Source organism: Coptis chinensis, chromosome 1, assembly GCF_015680905.1.
Source record: "Coptis chinensis isolate HL-2020 chromosome 1, ASM1568090v1, whole genome shotgun sequence".
Classification (NCBI taxonomy): domain Eukaryota; kingdom Viridiplantae; phylum Streptophyta; class Magnoliopsida; order Ranunculales; family Ranunculaceae; genus Coptis; species Coptis chinensis.
The window spans coordinates 25,859,874-25,879,459 of record NC_141456.1 but is presented as its reverse complement, the minus strand read 5'-3'; the positions used below and the strand labels follow the sequence as shown (position 1 = coordinate 25,879,459).

The 19,586-nt window shown below is 36.3% G+C and overlaps 2 protein-coding genes across 8 annotated transcripts; both read right to left on the bottom strand.

Annotated features, from left to right (window-relative positions):
- Positions 1-382: 382 nt before the first annotated feature.
- LOC147523155 (uncharacterized) lies at positions 383-4,525 on the bottom strand. 7 transcript variants are annotated; one of them, XM_086561525.1, is made up of 8 exons: positions 4,378-4,525; positions 4,232-4,289; positions 4,035-4,148; positions 3,538-3,669; positions 2,790-2,880; positions 1,975-2,076; positions 1,457-1,891; positions 383-1,145 (listed from the first exon to the last, which is right to left on the bottom strand). In XM_086561525.1, the coding sequence occupies exons 3-8, from the start codon at positions 4,121-4,123 to the stop codon at positions 759-761; spliced, it is 1,236 nt and encodes a 411-aa protein (XP_086417651.1). In that variant the 5' UTR covers positions 4,124-4,148; positions 4,232-4,289; positions 4,378-4,525; the 3' UTR covers positions 383-758. The 7 variants fall into 7 exon arrangements, with proteins under 7 accessions (XP_086417651.1, XP_086417631.1, XP_086417637.1 ...); XM_086561505.1 differs by having other exon boundaries at positions 4,232-4,261; XM_086561511.1 differs by having other exon boundaries at positions 383-1,142; positions 4,232-4,261.
- Positions 4,526-4,629: 104 nt separating this feature from the next.
- On the bottom strand, positions 4,630-12,714 carry LOC147523154 (uncharacterized). The gene is made up of 11 exons (XM_086561492.1): positions 12,412-12,714; positions 12,256-12,307; positions 7,993-8,029; positions 7,821-7,905; positions 6,386-6,855; positions 6,092-6,301; positions 5,920-6,012; positions 5,700-5,807; positions 5,351-5,593; positions 5,151-5,282; positions 4,630-5,074 (listed from the first exon to the last, which is right to left on the bottom strand). The coding sequence occupies exons 5-11, from the start codon at positions 6,818-6,820 to the stop codon at positions 4,811-4,813; spliced, it is 1,485 nt and encodes a 494-aa protein (XP_086417618.1). The 5' UTR covers positions 6,821-6,855; positions 7,821-7,905; positions 7,993-8,029; positions 12,256-12,307; positions 12,412-12,714; the 3' UTR covers positions 4,630-4,810.
- Between the last annotated feature and the right edge of the window lie 6,872 nt (positions 12,715-19,586).

Genomic DNA, 19,586 nt, shown 5'->3' with positions numbered 1-19,586 from the left:
TGTTTTGGTTGATTGGTAGTGGATTGTAGTGTGTGTGTGAGTATTGTAGTGTGTGTGTGTGTGTGTGGGCTGTTAAAAAAGCTTGAAAAAGGCGTTAATGGCGGTCGAGATCTGTTGGGGAGTGATTTCAAAAGTTAATGAAATCGAGTTTTGTGTTTACTAAAGTAGTAGGGCCGACTACAACAAAAATGAGATTTGACATCACTCGAAAAGTGATGTCAAAATACTATGACATCACTTTTGCAAGTGATGACAATAGTGGTGTCGTAGAAAGTCAAAAGTTTTGACATCACTCTTAAAAGCGATTTAGTTAAGTGTTGTTGTAAGTGTTTCGAAGTCACTTTTGAAATGATGACATAGGGGCGAAGAAATCACATCACTCAAAAAATTGATGCCCAAAAGTGATGTTATTAGAATAGACGTCACTTGTTAGGTGATGAATATTAATTGGTTCAACATCACTTTTGTAAGTGATACGAAATTGTGATTCAGAAAATATTTGAACATCACTTTTAGAGTGAACTGTAAACTAATAGTATAACATTTAAAAAGTGATGTTATACACATTTTCGTACATCACTTGAAAACTAATGTCAAATGTCATTCCAAATCACTCTAAAAGTGATGTCTAATTTTCAAAAAATTTAAAAAAAAAAATTAATTTCATTTTGCACCATTCATATCCTTCGATGAATTACATTGCAAATAAGTTGAATGGAATTTCTTGTTACTTATTTGCAATGTAATTTGTTACTTATTTACACTAGGGACACAGATTGTAGAGGCTGATGCCACTTTTGACCCAAAATTCCAGCAGATGATCCAACACTAGGAGTTCCACCAACCGGAAACCCTGGAAGACCTTGAACTCCTGTCCTTGATAGGGATGAGCTAATGCTTGTTGACAAACCACCTAGGGAAGGATTCCCTTCGGATTGACCTGAAACTCTAGAATTCATGCCAATAAGGTTAGAACCATCTCCTGAGTTTGACTCTCGCGACAGCCATGTTGATGATGTCCGAGGCCCGAAAGTCACATGTCCTTTATGTGCTGCGAAAAAGGAATCAGTGACTGTTTCCCTATCAATTCTCGAACCAATATCCATCTCCACACGTGGTAGTGGTAGATGATCTTCAATCTCCTGCTTACAGTTGAAGAAATCAAGGAACAAAGTTAATAAACCAGTAATTACAAAATAATTCAAAAGCACTTTAACTCGGTAATCATAATAAATCAAAGATCTAAAGTCAGCATATAATTGAGGAAATTATAGTTTGTGCTTGGCAATGATTCAGTAATCATAATATATAAGAAACAGAAACAAGAGAATGCTCCACACGGTACAAACTGACTTCCAGCATGACCTCTCATCCTAATACATAGAAGTAGCCATACAACACAATAGATTTGGAGAATCTTGATGTCCAAAATAATTATTTCTCTATAAACACTTACCATTTTATCTGCATCATCACCAGTCCAGCCTTCTTTCCTCGGGAATCTGGAGTTCATATCATCCCACATGTACTCCTCTTCCTCAGAGTTTTTCCAGTTCTCATTTATTATTCTGCTGTGTGCGACGCTCTGAGTTGGAGCCTTTTGTTGCACTTGAGTACCAGCTAGTGCAGATTTGGGTTCCCTTAATTTAGAATATCCCAGTTTGCTATCAAAACCATTCCTTTGGCTAATTGTTGCCTCTCCAGCATTTCGGTTAGCTCCATACCAAGGCTTATCATGTTCGTCCTGCTCAGTAATCCTCTCACCAGCTCTCACATATCCCAAGTCTGAATCCCTAGAAATATCAGAACTGTAATTGTTATCTTCATATCCTGCACTGTTCTTCTCATGAAAAGATTCACTTGATGTGTCTCTTTTAAGATGCTTAAATTCCTACAGAGTTCAACTCATGTTATAGCCAGTTTAAGAGATGGGGAAAGTATTTAAGTCGCAAAATACATGTTGTTTACAAGTACCTTACTGGGTAGATCTGTCCATGCCCTTTCTCTTCCAATAAGAGTTACATCATCATCATCTGGAAGAACTGAAATCCCACTATTGGCATTGACTCCCTTTACCTACATCACATAGACCCAATTGGGCAATTAGTGAAGTCCAAAATGATGTATGATATTTTCTGAAAATAATCAACATAACGAATACGGAGAATAGAAAAAATGTTAAAAAAAGAACATGTGAGCACCAAAGTCTCCTTGGAGAAGAAATCCCAAGAGAATAAACTCGAGAGGGAGCTCCTTCATATGTCTCCATTTCTTGCAAAAAAAGAGCATCATAGTCCTAGTGCCTAAATTTTCTAAGATATGCCGTAGCATGTGACTCAATGTGAATGTGGTTGCTCTAATCATCCCAAATAAAATAAAACTGTATTACCACTTCCTAGCTCGAGAAGCACCCATAGGAAGGCCAAATAAAAAAAAGGTTTGGTCCTAACCCCATAAACATCCTTATTAGTCCACTAACACCAAGGAGCTTATCCTAACGGCGATGTGTGCCCATAAAGGTCGTTAAGCCTGCAACTAAGTATCAACCAAACATCCTATTCACAGAAAAAGGAAAAACACGCAAGTCTGACTCCCTTATGACCCAAGGTCTCTTGATGTACATTGTTGCGCTTTCCTTGAACAACTCACTCAATTTAGAGAAATGGAAGTTCGCATTAAAGACCAACCACACATCATTCACTTTTAAATTGAATAACACAGCAGAAATTTACAATTCATATTCAGAAAATGAGAGCTATAAGTATACATCATACGCAAAATGGTTTTACCCTGCCAGATTGCTGAAGGCGCTGCCTCGCCTCTAAATACTTGGGATTCACATGAATGCTATGTGTAGGCTGTTGTGACTGTGATTCAGACCTAGAAGTCACATTTCCAGAAGATGAACAATTAATGGCAGGTGGAAAACCAAGCTCCTTCCCAATCATCTGAAGACAAGCAGGAGGAAAACACAAAATAGTAATGGATTGGCACAGAATCTGCTGCGCGTGTTAATTTCATATCTGGCGCAGTACTAATGCTTGTACATTTCAAAACTTCATTTCCTAGTATCTGACAAGCAAACATCACAAAATATAAAAATAAAAATTTGGTACGTTATGAGAAACAACCAAAATGCAAATTGTGAACAATCTTTTATTAATAAAAGTTAACAACAACTATTTGGTGTTATTAGGAAGAAACATTTCATTAGATTGAAGTTCTGAGACTTCTGGGGAAATGGCAGGAGATGGTAACAGGACCTCCAAAGAAGAAACATTTGGCTATGTGCCTAACTGACTCTGCAACCATCCCCTGGTCCCAGAGAATCCACCAGACACGATCCAACAGTTCTTAAAGCCAAGGCTTGTAAGCTCACTTGCAATGATTTTAGAATTATCACAGTGCCTGAGTATTTCAACGATGGATACACGTATAAATTAAACACATAAACACAGCGCCCAATCATCAAGCTAGAGTAATAAGCTTTGAAAATGATGCAAAGTAAACATAATGAGAAAGTCAAGAAAGACTCACGAGTCCATGATCACGATGTTTGAGTGCCTATGGAATGTCCTTAGGTATGAAATTTTCAGGGCAACTATCCCAGCTCCTGCTTTCTTTGCGTTTCTGACAAGGTCTTTAATCTTGCTTGATAGTTCTTCTATACTAAAATCACAAATTAAGGTATACTTGTTTTTAGGATCTTATCAAGAAATCGAGAAGTTCAATTTGATTGGAGAAATGAATGGAATATGAACAGCATACATGACTTATAGATGCATCTAAACACATTCAGTTGATAGGCAAATGAAGCTAAGTCATTATCTTACCAACCTAAGGATAGACTCAAAGAGGTAACCATGAAAAATAAGAAATTTTGAAATGTTCGCCACATCATATTACCCAAGCAACAGGAGTAATTTATCATCACCTCCCTTTTTCCTCACAGTATACACCTCTCAAAATCGTTCCTAGAGGAAATTAAGATATATGATTGAATTGACGCAAGTACAAAATGAAGGAACACTTACAGAACTGAGATCATCTTGTTTTTGGCACTAGAAGGAAGAAGAGGAATACCAACATTGTTCTTGTCATTCTCTAACCGGATATCGATCATATAGTAGATAGCAGTTAATAGACACCTGAACATATAGTAGATAGCAGTTAATAGATCTTGAGAATAACTTTTCTTCTGTGGCTTATACTTAACAAATAGGATTCTTACAGAGAATAGAATCGAAGCCAATGATGCCACCTGATGCAAATTACTTATAGCCATCACTCTAGAACAAAAGATAATATGACCTATATTACACTTACACAGATCCAGCAACAACATTTCCAAGGAAAAAGCACAACCTTAATACTTACACCAACATCAAGACATTTATTCACTCCATGTCAGCCTTCTTAAGGGCAGGGGCATCATTCACTCCATCATCAGCTTTCTCTTCAATTTTCCCTTTTCCCCTCCTCCTTTACCCGGGCTTGGGACCGGCAATGTAAAGCTATAGCTTTACACAGGCGGAGTTAAAAAAATGGTTGCCTGTAAGATGAAATCAACAACAGTTAGTATACATGTAGCATTCAATTACACAAACTTTAAAATGAACAATTAATAAAGAACCAAAAGAAGCAACTTAACCATTCAGACTTCCAAAACATAAGTAAATAACATACTTCGAAGTTTAGATAGCCTTCAATACATTAATAGACAAAAATGAAAGGAAATAAAATGTTTTCAAAGTTTAGGCAGTGTTCCAAAACACCAAAACTCAAGCACTCCAAAGGTGTAAACATCACATCAAGACTTTACTATAAAATTTGTTGGCCAAGCCACAAAGCTACCCACAGCATCTTCTATTGTCTTCAAATATCTATTTCCCCTAACGAGTAGTGCATCTTTTTGAATTGCAATGTCGATGGAAACCTTTGAATAACCAAGGCCGAGAGGTGAATGATGCATTGTTGTCGCAGGATTATCAGTGTACCAAAGACCTTCTGCCACGACATCTTCTGGGACAAGTCTAAACAATTTGCACTTCACTGGATTAGATGAACGACCTCCCTGCATGAAAATACAATAAAAAGCAAACTCTATAGATATGGTCAAATCATAAATGCTTTAAGTATAGGAAACCTACTGAGTTTGACTTCTGATTGCTTTTCTTAGAATGACTTTGATGGTCACTGTGATTTTCAGGGGGTTTTTGTGTAGGGGCAATTTGTTCTTCATAGGCAGGCTCGGCAGAAGGTTCAACAAATGAATTGTTCAACTGAAAAAAGATTAATATCATAGTAAATGCCAATATATATATAATATACAAAAAGAAAATGGATATACCTCTTGATTATTCAACAATTTGGCTACAAGCTCCTTGACAGAAGATAATTCATTCAAGACATTATTATATTGGTGTTGTAATTCATTCACCCTCCCTGAATACTGTTGAACACCATATAAAGTTGTTGGTGTAACTCCAAATCCAACGCCTCTTGCACGACCATTAGGATCCGGACCTAAAACCTGTGATAGAGCATCATCTCTTCCACAATCCATAGTACAGTCTTTTTCATTCAGTTGATCCTATATTAAAATCAAAGAGAACAAGGCAAAAAATAATTAACTTGAGTCATCACCACCGCAGTAGCATATATCTATGAATATATTTTTTAAATAATGAATGACATACTATTGTTTCTTTGGTGTACTGATTAACTGGTTCCCCATTCTTCTTCTTGTGGCCTGCAACCCATACAGTGGTTCTTGTAACTGGCAAATGACTTTTGTTTTTACGTCTCTACAAAATAGATAAATGGAACATAGTATTCAATAAAGGTGAACACAAAATTATTTGTCGAGAAAAAACTATAGCAAGCTAAACATAAATCATCTAAGTATAAATATAGTACCATGTCATCTTCCAATCTAGCAAAACCTTTACGACTAGAAGTGTGGGGCATCTTGTGCTTCTTAACTGCTTCCTTTCCTCTTTGCCTTAATATCTAGGAAATCAAAAGTGACACTAAATTAGTAATAATTTCTTTTTTGTGCAAGTCATACTATATATATGACCAAAAATACCTTGTAGTCGTCGTGAGAAACATAGGTGACAAATGCTTTCCAATCATCTAGCCTTATTTTTTTGGGGCAGTTCGCAAGTCTATCCTCGCCATTATCAAAAGCATCATAAAACTTCTTTCTCAACTTAGTTTTGTACCCACGCCAATTCTTCCCAATCGTCTTAAATGTCTGCTTCTTAACTACCACCCTGTCCGGTACTATAAAATGTTGCTATAACATTTAAACAAACTAAAATCATAATATATACTTATTTAATCATATCTCAAGTTCTCCACTATGGAAAAAAAAAAGAACCTTTATCAAATCCCATAACTTGTCCTTAACGTTTACTTTGTCAACTTTATGCCAAGTAGTATACCTAATTGGAACACGAGCCCTTGATAATTTGCCTAAGTAGCTGCTGTATATTTCGGAATTTTCACGAATTGGTTGACCTTTTTCATTGAAGTCCACAACCTTCTTTTTACCAGTTTCTGTGTCCAAGTGAGTCAGCATTGTCGGTCCCCTCACACCCTTCTTGGTACCTTGCTCTTCAGGATGGTTTGAACCTTGAGATGTGTTACCCTCTGTTTCTATTCCTTCGTCTTCCCAATGCATTTCCTGATCATTTGGGTGCTGGATTGGCATGTCTATATGCTGATCATTTTCTTGTTGTCGTGGCTGCATTTCCACATCTATTTCCCTTTCTATATTTTGATCATTTTGTCGTTGGTTTGGCAACCTCTCCATTTCGGAAACTTTCTTGCTACGCAGTTTAACTTGACCTGTAATAATAGATTGTACATCTCATAAAGTAATAAACATGCATGATATGTGTATTAGAGTAATAGACTGTATTGAAGAAAGCTTGGAGAGTAAGGAACTAGAATCACTTCAGGCAATGCCAGCTCAGCAAGGAAGTTACAATCGAAGCTTCCTTTATAACAAACTTGTAACTAACTGATTAGGTTTGTAATGATTAGTATAAAAACAGATGATTGTAACTCAAGTTCTACAATTTCAAGAAGTTCTACTGAAGCAAAATATAGATCCTTAGCATCTACAGGTGCTGAAATGGCTTGGCTATGTATTCTTCTCAAATATCTACAGATTTTCCTACATCAGCCACCAATACTTTGGTGTGATAACTTAAGTGCCATTGCACTTTCAATGAATCCAGTGTTTCATGGAAGATCAAAGCACATAGAAGTAGATTTTCATATTATCAGAGATCAAGTCACAAACAAAGTACTAAAGCTTCAGTATATCTGTACTCAGGATCAAATTGCTGACGTATTTACTAAAGGATTGAGTTCTTCCAGATTTGAACTGCTTTAGAAACAGCTTTCAGTTAAGAAATCTTCAGATTTAGGGGGTGTCACCTAAACAAGCTCATTGTTACATCGCAATGGCTTGAGGGGGTGTATTAGAGTAATAGACTGTATTGAAGAAAGCTTGGAGAGCAAGGAACCAGAATCACTTCAGTCAATGCCAGCTCAGCAAGGAAGTTACAATCGAAGCTTCCTTTATAACAAACTTGTAACTAACTGATTAGGTTTGTAATGAAGAGTATAAAAACAAATGATTGTAATGAGATCATTAAGTCATTATAATAAAGTTTTATTTCTTTTATCAATGTGCACTCATCAGGAAGTGGAGATTCAAATGACTAACAAAACTGATATTTAACATTATATACTCATAAACATGAAAGCTATACATACTAACAATTTCAAAATCATGAGCACACCTGTATTTACTTGTGCATTCTTCTTATTTGCTTCTGCAATTGCCCTTCTAAATTTCTAAACCTTAACTCTTGCAGCTAATTGATACTGAATATTTAACCAAACATAAATTAGAATTTTGAATAACATGATCAAACTAAGCAAAGTGAGAAAATTATATCTAAAATATCTTACCGTGGTGAACTCTCTCTTTTTATTTCCCCCTGACATTCTTCACAAATACACAAAAAGTAAGGAATTAGTTATCGCAAATATATACAAATGCAATATCAACATTTGAGTTTGTGTGTCCCCCTAAAACAAACAAAATTAATATTCAAGCCATTTCGGAAGTGTCGTTACAATAAAACAGTGGAAAAACTCAAATAAATTAAACAAAGAAACCATTTACTTCTTATATAAAACTAACCATTAAAAATCAGAAAAATGAAAACACACCACTACAACTCAAAAACAAAAACTGACACACTGATACAATTAATGCTTTTTTTTCTTTTGGTACTACGTTCCTGGACAATCCTTACGCTCATGCGCATGAACTCCATCATCTTCTATGTCATTAACCAACTCAACGTTTTCAAAATGCGGTGGTGGTGTGGATACATTGCCAAGATCTTCATCAGCACCACATTCAAAATCATGGAATCCACGAGGAGGTGCTCTCAAAACCACATACCAACTGCTATCACTTGATTCTCGAGAGTAAAAAACCGGCTCAGCTTGGGATGCAAGGATAAATGGATCTTGCTTTGTGGTACAAACTCTGATGGAGATTGACTAATGTAAATCCCTCCTCAACTTTAATTCCACTTCCCGCGTTTGCCCAATCACACTTAAAAACTGGATACTTAAATGTACCATAATCTAGCAAAATAATTTGCTTGATCACACCATAATAAATCACCGTTTGCTCAACTTGCCTGGTGTCTTTAGCACTAGCCCTACATAGGGTATTAGTTGACAATGACACTCCAGAGTTTTGAGTTCCTTTCTCACCATCCTTTGTGTGATAGCGGTGACCCTTTATCAAATAACCTTTATAGCTCAAAGCATCTATAGAAGGACCATCAGCCAGCCAATCCAACACTTTGGATACAGCTTTGTGTTTCTTCTCAGTTTCAATCTAAATGCACACAAAAAGAGATTTAAATGTTAAATTATTAACGTTATGCATTTAAAAAGTCATGATGAAGTACATGACTTCCTCACCTCAGTTTTAAACCACTCAATTGAACTTCTCCGGTGTGTTTGGCTGTTTAACGCACCTTCATTTTGCCCAACCTAGAATCCTTTCGGATGAGTTCTTTTTTGTGTTCTCTGCTTGATAGGTGTTAAATTAAAAATACTAACAAATACGAAGTATAATTTACCATGCTATGTAAATTTACTTACTCAATGTATGGTTTGAACTTCCTTGAAATTGAACAAAAGGCAAAGGTGTCTTTGCTTCAAGCATAGATTCAGTTAATGTAATTGGTGTAAGCCTTTAGTAGAGGTTTACCTTTAGGAATAATGGAGTTTTCATCATAATCGTCATTTCTACTCACTTGCTCACTATTACATTTAACATTTTCCATATTCTCAGCACAAAATCTAACACACTCATCAGCCAAGTGACATTCAGCCATACATCCTTCAGGCCTAGCATGGTTCCTTACACTTGCTTTTAAATCTTTCATGTACCTAAAACATAATAATATATGTCTGCTTTAGGAATTAACATTTTTCAAAAAAATATTTCTTTTGGTGGAAAAAGCCTCCTAGCTAGTGAGATAGTAATACCTTTCAAAGGCATACATCCAACGAAATTGTACAGGACCTCCAAGGCATGCCTCCTCCACAAGATGAATTGTCAAGTGCACCATAATGTCAAAGAACGATGGAGGGAAGTATCGCTCCAATAGACACATTGTCTTAACCACTTCATCCTCCAAGCTCTCCATTCTTTCCCGATCGATCGTCTTTTGGCAAAGCTCATTATAGAACGAGCAGAGTCTGAAAATTGTGTTCCTCGGGCCTTTAGGTAAAAGATTTCTCAAAGCCACAGGCAACAATTGTTGCAATAGCACATGATAATCATGAGACTTCAAATCATATATAGTATGGTCATCCAAAGAAACCCGATAAGAGATATTTGAACTATACCCATATGGCAACTTCAATGACTTCAATCTTTCACAAAATATTTGTTTCTTATTTTTTGACAGGGTGTATGGCGCTGCAGGAAGTAATGTTCTGTTCCCGTCTCGTTTAGGATGCAAGTCTACTCTTATTCCTAACTCTTCCAAGTCTTGCCGAGATTTAACACCATCTTTTGATCTCTTCTTCATATTTAACAATGTTCCAAGCAGACTTTCACAGATGTTCTTCTCTATATGCATAACATCTAAGTTATGTTGTATCAAAAGGTGTCTCCAATAAGGCAAATAAAAAAAAATAGATATTTTTTTCCACATTTTGCCCTCTCTACTATTTTTTTTGGTCAGTTTTGTGGCTACTCCCAATCCAACTTTCATTTGCACACCCATTCCTCGCTTCCTTTTTTTTGGTCCTATGGCTTTCCCCCAATCTTCTCTCAAATTTTTTTTACGTCGTTTTCCCCAATCAGCTTCAATAGTATCTACCTCCGTAAAAATTTCTGCACCTTTCAAAGGAATTGGTTTTGGGTCAAGCTCCTGTTTCCCATTAAACCAACTTTTCTTGAAACGAAATGGATGATCATCTGGAAGGAACCTTCTACTACCCATGTAAGAGAATTTTCTGCTATATTTCAGCCATTCCGCACGTGTATTAACACCACACTTTGGACATCCCACTCTACCCTTTGTTGGACATCCAGCTAGGTTACCTAATGCTGGAAAATCATTAATCGTCCACATTAAAACAGATCTTAATGTGAACGTGGTTTTTGTGCATGCATCATAAGTTTGCACTCCATCTCTCCATAAAACCAGCAGGTCAAAAATTAGCGGTTGTAAATAAATATCTATGTCTTTACCTGGCTGGTTAGGGCCGGGGATTATCAATGTCAACATTAGATATTTCTTTCGCATGCATGGCCACGACGGTAAGTTATAGATGGCCAAAATGACTGGCCAACAACTATACCTTGAACTGAGAGTGCGGTGAGGATTGACACCATCAGCAGACAATCCCAATCGTAGGTTTTGGGCATCTTCTCCAAAAGACGGCCAACTGTTATCAATATGTTTCCAAGTCGGAGAATCAACTGGATGACGCATGATTCCATCACTACTTCTATTCGAAGCATGCCAAGTCAAATCTTTTGCTGTATCGACTGACCTAAACATCCTTTTGAACCTAGGTATCACAGGAAAATACCTTAGAACCTTCGCTGGAACCTTCTCAAGTACCTTCTTTGTGTGGGGATCGACTTTCCATCGTGAGGTTTTGCACTTTCGACAAGTCACCAAATCTTCGTCTTTATCCCAAAATAACATGCAGTCATTTACGCACGCATGCACCTGCTTAAAATCCAAATCAAACTTTCTTAACATTGACCTTGCTGAATGATGTGACCGAGGAATAATGTTATCCTCAGGAAGGATATCTTCAAGTATCTCCAACAACTTCGGGTAAAGCTCTTGTTAGACCAACCCCTCTTTGCTTTTAGGGTATACAAAGAAACCATTGCATCCAATTTGGTGTACTTAGAACCTCCATACAATGGTTTTTCAGCTTCCTCAATCGCCTTTTGAAGCTTAGCTTCTTCTTTTGCACTGACAGGAATTTCCTTAGAATTACTTTCATTTGTTGCTTTAAACAGCTCATATGTCTCAGTGTGGTTGATGTTTGTATTTTAAAACCCTCGTCTTCTACGGGAACTTGCACTTCTTCTCCGTGCAAAATGAATGGGTCATAGGTCATATCAATACCCTTCGACATCAAATGGAATTTTACAGTATCTATGTCAAAATGTTCTAAATTTTTGCACCCATTGCATGGACATCTAAGAATTTCTTCATCTTCCGCATGTTTAGATGCGAATTCGATGAATTCATCAACACCAGCTTCGTACTCATCGGTAGCTCTGTTGAATTTTAGCATATACTCATTAATTGTAATATCCATATATGTAACAATTATCTAAAATAACAAAAATGAATTATAGTGTACTAAACCTGTATAATGATCTCCATGTCTTGTCCATAATGTCCTTAGTAATCTACCTATAAATAGGATACCTAATGCAAGCAAAGCTTTCTGTATTTGGTCTTGGGAGAAACAAAAATATCAGCAACTGGAGCAATACAAACATAACTTTACTTTGAGGCTAAAATCAATCTAATATCAGCTTTTGAGCAATAGTCCAAAAGATTACAGCCAAACAATCCCAAACAATAAATCTTAAAGATGAATCGTACACAACCAAACAGATAAATTCAATAAAGAGAGAGAAAGAGAGAGAAAACGAACCTGTTTGCCTTCTTCCTTTGCTCACGTACAAGATCTACTGAAAAGGATGATTCTTTTTTGGAAGAAATCGGTAAAACAAGGTATAAATTAGTTAATTTCAAAATGGTATATGAGAAGAAAATCAAGAGGGGAGGAAGAAAGGAAGAAGAAACAAACCTGCTTTGCAATAATTTTCGGCCGACTTTCTTGCTTTTCCCATAACAGTTTGCCCTAGGTATAACTTATAACGATTACCACTTCCAAGTTCTCAGCGGGAAACCAAAAATTTCAGTATAAAATTTGCGGTTTTTTATTTCTAATTTTCGTTTAAGGTCTAGTCGAGCAAACCAGCGCTATTTAATTTCTATTTAACCTAATTTTTCGATGGTCTTTCGATTCTAACTAGGAAACCAAAATATATTTAGTAGAAAAAATCGCGTTTTTTTATTTTCTATATTTTGTTTAAGGGCAGTTAGTCTATCAAACCAGCGCGCGCGTTTCATTTCTATCTATATATATATATAAAAGCTCGCGCACATTCTCTCTCCTCACCATATCGCTCTATTTTGCACTCCGAACAATATGATTGGCTCCTACAAAATTAGATGTAATAATAATTAGTGACACCTCCCCAGATTTGTTTAAATCTCCCTAATCTATTTTTAATTTTCTATGGACTCCTCAAAGTAAAAAAAAACAATAAATTAAATAAATCTTATACAACCTCCTTGTATTTGTTTAAATCTCCTTTCTCTATCAAGTAATAATATTTATCTCCCTAACAAAAAGACCATTAAACCACACACTACTGTAGAAATTGGAAACCCGAAAGTCAGAAACTCCGAAAAGTGATCAAACCTAAACCTAAAAAAACTCTGCGATTTAAACCAAAAAAAAAACTTTGATACAGAAAAATCCTTCTTACGCTCCGGCCTCCCAACTTCTCTCTCTTTCATCTCGGATTTCAGTTTAGTGGGAACTTGCGTAGAACTGGCTATATACCTCAGGTTGTAACCCTATCTGAAGACAAAATGGGGTTATTAACATTCCACCACGGCACCACCAATTCCGAAAAATCCCCCAAACATTATTCCTGCTAACAAGACCATTACGAGAAAAGTAAGCTTCGAAGGTCCAGTACTTTAGTTTGAAGATGTCCATCCTTCATGAAAATACCAAGCATACTTCCATTTTCGCCCGGACCCTACCAAGATAAGTATCACTGATAAGAAATTTCCAGGTCTTGACTTTTTGGTTTGTTATTCTTTGCTTTTTCTTCTACACTGGTACTACACAGCAAATTACACAACAAACAACACATTTCAAGCTGATTTCAGCATCCGTATTTCATCTATATCCCCATTGTTGGCTGTTACGGATGGCGTAGAGTCATTAGAATCTATGAGGACGATAGCTATGGTGCTACTGGTTCAGGAACCCTGACACTTCTTTCAGATGCATTGAAAGCTGTAGGTGCAGAGATTGAGCACTCGGCAGCTTTCCCACCTTTGTCTTCTCTCGTGCGATCCAAAATCTTTCATCCAAGAAGAACTTGAGAAACTAGATGACAAGCAATCAAGGGTCTTCATCATTGTTCGGTCTTCGTTAGAACTAGCCACCCAGATAATTACAGAAGCAAAAGAAAGCGATCTCATGGGAAGGGATTCAGCCGATCACAAAGGACTTCGATTACAAACCAATTTGACACGGTTAACTCATTAGTTATGTTCTCCATGGCCTGAAGGCGTTATAGGAATCGAACCCCTTTCTCCTCAAACTAACCCTCCAAAACTAACCCGTCATTAAGACTTCTCTATAAAATTTCATAATCTTTTTTCGATCTATGTACCCTCAAGAAGACAACTCAACAACATCAAATATATGCTCTCCATTCATATGATACACTTTCCACTCTCCTCCACTATGATAATTGATTAGAAGAAACAATTATCTTGACTCTGATCACTATTTCACTAAGTCTTTCTTGAGCCTACCAAGAGAAGTATCACCATCATCGAAATTTCTAGCATTGACTTTGTTGTGACTTTTCTTCCTCAAGACCACTTCCAAACCGATGTTACTAAGGTATGTTTACAAGGAAATTACACAACTAACAGCACATGAAGCTAATCTCAACATTTTACTTTCTTCTATATCCAATAATCTCAAAATAAATTGACTGTAATATGTAGAAAACTGGCCTGGTATTCTATCCATCAGAGTTGAGGTTGAAAGAGAATCCTACTGAACCTGTGTTTCTCTGCTATTTTTATGAGATGTAGGTGAGCAAAGGTATGTCTTTGTCTTAGAGGTGAAAGTGCAGCATTGAGCAGAGTCAATGAGTACTTTTGGAGTAAGGTAACAAATTGCTCCTTATAACTTTCTTGGCATGGAATTGCATATTGTTTCTGAAATTAAAGATGCATTGTTGAAAAATTGAAAATATATGTACAAAGTGTAAACGTTGCATTACATTTTTAAGAAAATGAGATATACCTTTCAACTTATCTGCTGACCAAGTCTCTCCATTGGATTTATTTTCAGTAAGACCAAACTAAGTATGAATAAAAGAAAAAAGAACAAGAGAAATTCTACAGATCTTCCCTTCAATGTCTCTTCAATGTCCTCAGAAGGTTGTCTTCCTTTCCCTTTAAGAAATTATGGAAATCTACGTTAATTTTTGGCAAGTAGGAAAAATGAAATAATTTATTGTATACTTTTTGTGATGAAACATAGTTTTTAGTGATGAGTGTAGTGTTATTAGGAGAAGTATACATGTTGTGGTAATGTCCTGCAGAAAGCATACATGCATGAACAGTAGATCCCACCCTTTACTTGCAGTGCATGTATTAGTGCACCAAAGAGTTGAGTAACTTAAGTTCCTCTAACTGTGAGTGCCCTTATACATCCAATATTCATTTTCTATCTTTTTTTTGTTCATAGAAATTTCAGCACCAACGTTTTTATATCCAGTATGTGTCTTGGCGCCATAATCTATATCGTCTTAAAATTTGGTAAATGTTTATGAAAAAGATTACATGATTATTAGATTCTATTAAACTCTTCATGTAGGATTTGATTAGGGTTTACAAAGAGACAAGAAATGGAATGTTAGGACCTGATTATTCAACAAAATTCTCTCTTTGGCTTGCATCGGGATGTCTTTCTCCACGTCTGGTGTTTGAGGAGGTAAGAGATGTCTTGGCAATACTTGCTTATTACATATTTCATTTCTTAATGATTTTAATCCAGCTTATGAATCCCACAAACTGATGATTCGTATTATTCTCTCATGAAGGCGGAGATGATATTTTAACCTCTTAACCTGTGCAAGCGAAGTTACTCTCAGTATATATTACTAACTTATTTGAGAACTTACGACAAGGATTTAAGGCTCGATCAAATTTACCGTCGTTGTAAAATTTCTAAACATTGAAGATCTTCAAGAACACCGAGAATGGCTGGTAATTGTTTTTACTTTGCTTTCTAATGCAATGCAAATATTATTCAGATAGTTTGCCTATTTTCTTTTGCGTTCATCTATCCGGTTAACAAATTATAGATTTTTTGTTTTAAAGAAACTAAAGATTTTTCTCACTCTCTTATGGGTAAAATAGCTTTAATACGCAGGATACTTGCATCTGCACAAGGTCAAACCTTATTAGCAGCTCAGTTTGGTAGTCAGTTGCAAGAGTAGTAGCATTGAGTGGTGGAATTCCATGACCATCTCTAAGACCACCGAACCGGGGTGCTAAGGTTTGTCCTTTATCTTCGTTTAACAGAATCTTAGTATTTGAGCTCATATATTGGATTGAAGCATTGCCTGTTCCACCAGAACGTGATGAATTGGTATATCCTTCTTGATTAACCCCTCCTTTGTGTGGAGCATTCTGTGTTCCAATTTGAGGTAACGTGGTAGATCCTTCTGCATTACCCGTTTCAACAGTAGTAGCATAGAGTAGTGGACCTCCTTTACCTGCAGTGAAACCACCACTTTCTAGGATGTGGCCAATAGTACAAACTACAGAACTGTAAGGATCACTCCTAGAGCCTCCTGGGTTCAAGATCTAACTACTAATCTGTAAGGATGACTCCGGAGCCTCCTGGCTCATTCGAACTTAACTGAGAACTATAAGGATGACTCCTCAAGCCTTTGGGTTCATTTCATGGATCGGTATTTTGAGTGCGTAAAGGCCCACCACCCCCTTGAGAATATGTTGTGGGCGGTCTAGGCGGTCCATCGCGTCCTCTTCTATAATTGTGGTTTCTCTCGTGAGGTGTTGTTATTAATTGCATCTCGCCATGATTCTTTTGACCTATCCATCCTTAAAAACAAAGAAATAAGCTCTAGAGCCTCTCAAAGACCTCTTTCCGGACACTAGGAGAATCAGCCTCAAGTAGGAAGAACTCTGCAATCAGTGACATTTGAAAGAAAAAGGAAAAATAAAAAACCATCTAATGGAAACTAGCATAAGGTGTTGCAGTAAAGAGATTATAGCTCCTTCAGCTTTTTGATTCAAAATATACTCTTTGATTCAAGACTAATTGTCTGTAGCATTCTTAATAATGGACACATGATGACCTGACCCATCTAAAGCTAAACTTGGATCTGAAGTCTTAGTGACGAAAATATGAAAACTATGAAAGTATGAATTTGCAGTGTAGAACCTCTCTTCGTCCAAGCATGGGTTCTTTACATTTGATTTGTATACGGTTTCTAAAAAGCAAGTGTAGTTCACGGGTAACCTGTTTGGTTCATTGACTTTATTTTTATTTTCAGTTTTCTCTTCCAACCAATTGTTCATGTAAAAAGCTTCAGTTATGATATGTTTATTTTTATTATTTATTTTTGCTTCTTATAGAATTTGTATTGCAGGGAGCCCACAAGATGCACAACATTCCAAGGGTGTAGGCTTAAGACAATGTACTTATGCATAATGTACTACTTGGACGACCGAGAATCTGTTGTTTGACTACCGATTTTGTAAAGACGAGGGGTACTTGATAATGTCAAGAAGGATTGGAAGAGGGTTGCTATCCTCAGCATCATCTTTCTCATCTTCATCATTATTAGTCATTACGACAAAATATTTGCAAGTATGTCTTACATTACTTTTGTTCCTGTCACAAAATGATTACTTTATCCTTATTTTCAATTCATAAACAAAACCTTTTCTTTTCAATATGTTGTTTATTTTATTTAGTATTTATATATGTTTTTGCAGCTGATATCAAGTTTGTATTGGCAAGAACATCTAGGGGACTATTTCATGCTAGGTGTCTTATAGTCCTGACTCCTGTGTCAACTATTTGTTTGAAAAAAAATCTTAAGAGATGTCTAAAGATGGGTTTCAATTTTGACTTCGTGACTGCAAAAAGACAAGGTTATTGGGTGAGATTTTATTTTTCTTTTTAGAAATTCCAACACCACTTTGTGTAGACACCAAGTATATCAGTCTCACATGCATGCTTTTGTTGTTTTGCCAAATCAAAAGTTCGTTTATAAAGTGTTCCCTTTCTCTTCATTTTTTTGCTTTTTCTTTCTTTCTTTCTTTCTTTCTTTCTTTAGTTTTCCCCCAGGACCAAGGATTATATATTCAACAAATGGACTTAGTATGTGCAATAAAACTGCATTATATGTGGGCGTCAAAGTTCAGACACAATTTAAAAAAAAAATGCAACTTTCTAGATTACACCCACTTCTCTCCGCAACTTTGACATACAGGTTTGACTACTTCACTAGACCTCTTACTTTGGTCTTCCACTCTGACTCTCTATTTCCTCTATTGAATATATGATTAATCACTTCAACGCCACCACCGCCAACTTTTGTTGTTTAATATATGTTTGTGTTCATTTCTTGGTTTTGTTGATTTCTCAATTTTCAATCATTATTTATTTTTGAGTGTTGGAAATTGACGTGAACAAGTGATCCTATTTGCAAATTGTTGTTTTCCTCATAGACTCATCAATTATTTATTAAGGTTTTGTTCCACACTAATGAAACTAATGAGTCACTTCATGTGATTTTGTTGGTTAACGAGTAAATGGTTCATTTGCGTTAGATTATCGACCTATAAATTGGACTTATACGGATCAAAGTTTAGTCGTTAGGTTGTTGTTTGCTGTTTGCTAGCCTATTTGATTTTTGTGTGTAGTGAGACCTTGCAAGTGGAAAATGTTTCAAGTGATTTTTGGCTTTAGTTCTTTAAGATTTAGGATTTATTACCTAATAGTTGTGTACCCTTTTTGGCAGAGAGAAATGATGAGTACGATGCTAGCATTATCAAACCGCAAGACACGATCTCTTCACTTCTCTTAGAGGCTTTAGGTATTAGTCGTGATTATCTTTGATCACATTGAATAGATGAAAAGTGGGTCATTGCTTGGTAACTACTATCCCCGCACACTCGAGGAGCCGGATCCTACTTTAATCACTATTCTTCTACAGTTCTCTGATTCATCATCAAAGTCAATCGGTGGATGTTCCTCCTAGGCAAGGAGCTATAATAGTGAAAATTGGGGATCTTCTACAGGTATGATTGTACATAGATTCTTGGAACCTTTACATTCCAAAACTTACCTGTTTGTTGTTTGTCAATTATGTTCTTAATTAAAAATGACAAGTTCAAAAGTGTGGAGCATAGAGTAGTAGTTGGACACTTTGTTGAAGGTTTTCGATGACATCCTTTTCTTTTCGAATGGCACTTGAATCACAAGATGGGGCTATATATGGGCAACGGGCCAATAAAGGAATCTCTTTCATAAGATAATCTATCGAATATAGGGAAAAACAACCCACCTGATTTTAAGATATGTCCACACCAAAGTGAGAATAGCGGGGAGGATATACAAATCAATTTTTGTTGTTCTAAACATTACACGATAATGATTTTTGTTTTAAACTTTCTTCATAGTAATAGAATTTGAAAGTGGTTGATCAGCCAAAAACTAAAACTTCGAGTACAAAGAGTATAACAAGTAGCTAGAATATGAGAAGTCGAGTTTGCGCTAAGTTGATCTTGGTACACACATTGGTAAATAGATTTTTGATGCTCCCTATAATAATTAGCGAGGGAGGAATGGGTCGAGAAACTAATATAGGTCTTTTTGCATGAATGAGATGGAAATTTTTGGTGCAGCCACATGAAGAGATGATTGTGAACTTAGTATGTGTTGGCTTTCTTTTCTGCGGGTGTTACGCAACATGCAACCACAGAAAGAGCTTTTGTAAAGGCTTTGTTGTCACGAATCGAGAACATGCGATGCGTTAGAAACAGGGGGGTGGTTGTGACTTCTATTCCAATTGCCCCTTTTCATTTTTCAAGGTACATAATGGAATTCATATAATA

Coding starts and splice junctions, on each gene's coding strand:
- LOC147523154 (XM_086561492.1), bottom strand. CDS start 6,820: ATGGAGAGGTTGCCAAACCAACGACAAAATGATCAAAATATAGAAAGG. Junction 6,302..6,385: donor AGTTATGGGATTTGATAAAG/GTTCTTTTTTTT, acceptor TAAATGTTATAG/CAACATTTTATAGTACCGGA. Junction 5,283..5,350: donor AATTGTTGAATAATCAAGAG/GTATATCCATTT, acceptor ATCTTTTTTCAG/TTGAACAATTCATTTGTTGA.
- LOC147523155 (XM_086561505.1), bottom strand. Junction 2,881..3,537: donor AACATCGTGATCATGGACTC/GTGAGTCTTTCT, acceptor TGTGACTTCTAG/GTCTGAATCACAGTCACAAC. Junction 1,146..1,456: donor GTGATGATGCAGATAAAATG/GTAAGTGTTTAT, acceptor TTCAACTGTAAG/CAGGAGATTGAAGATCATCT.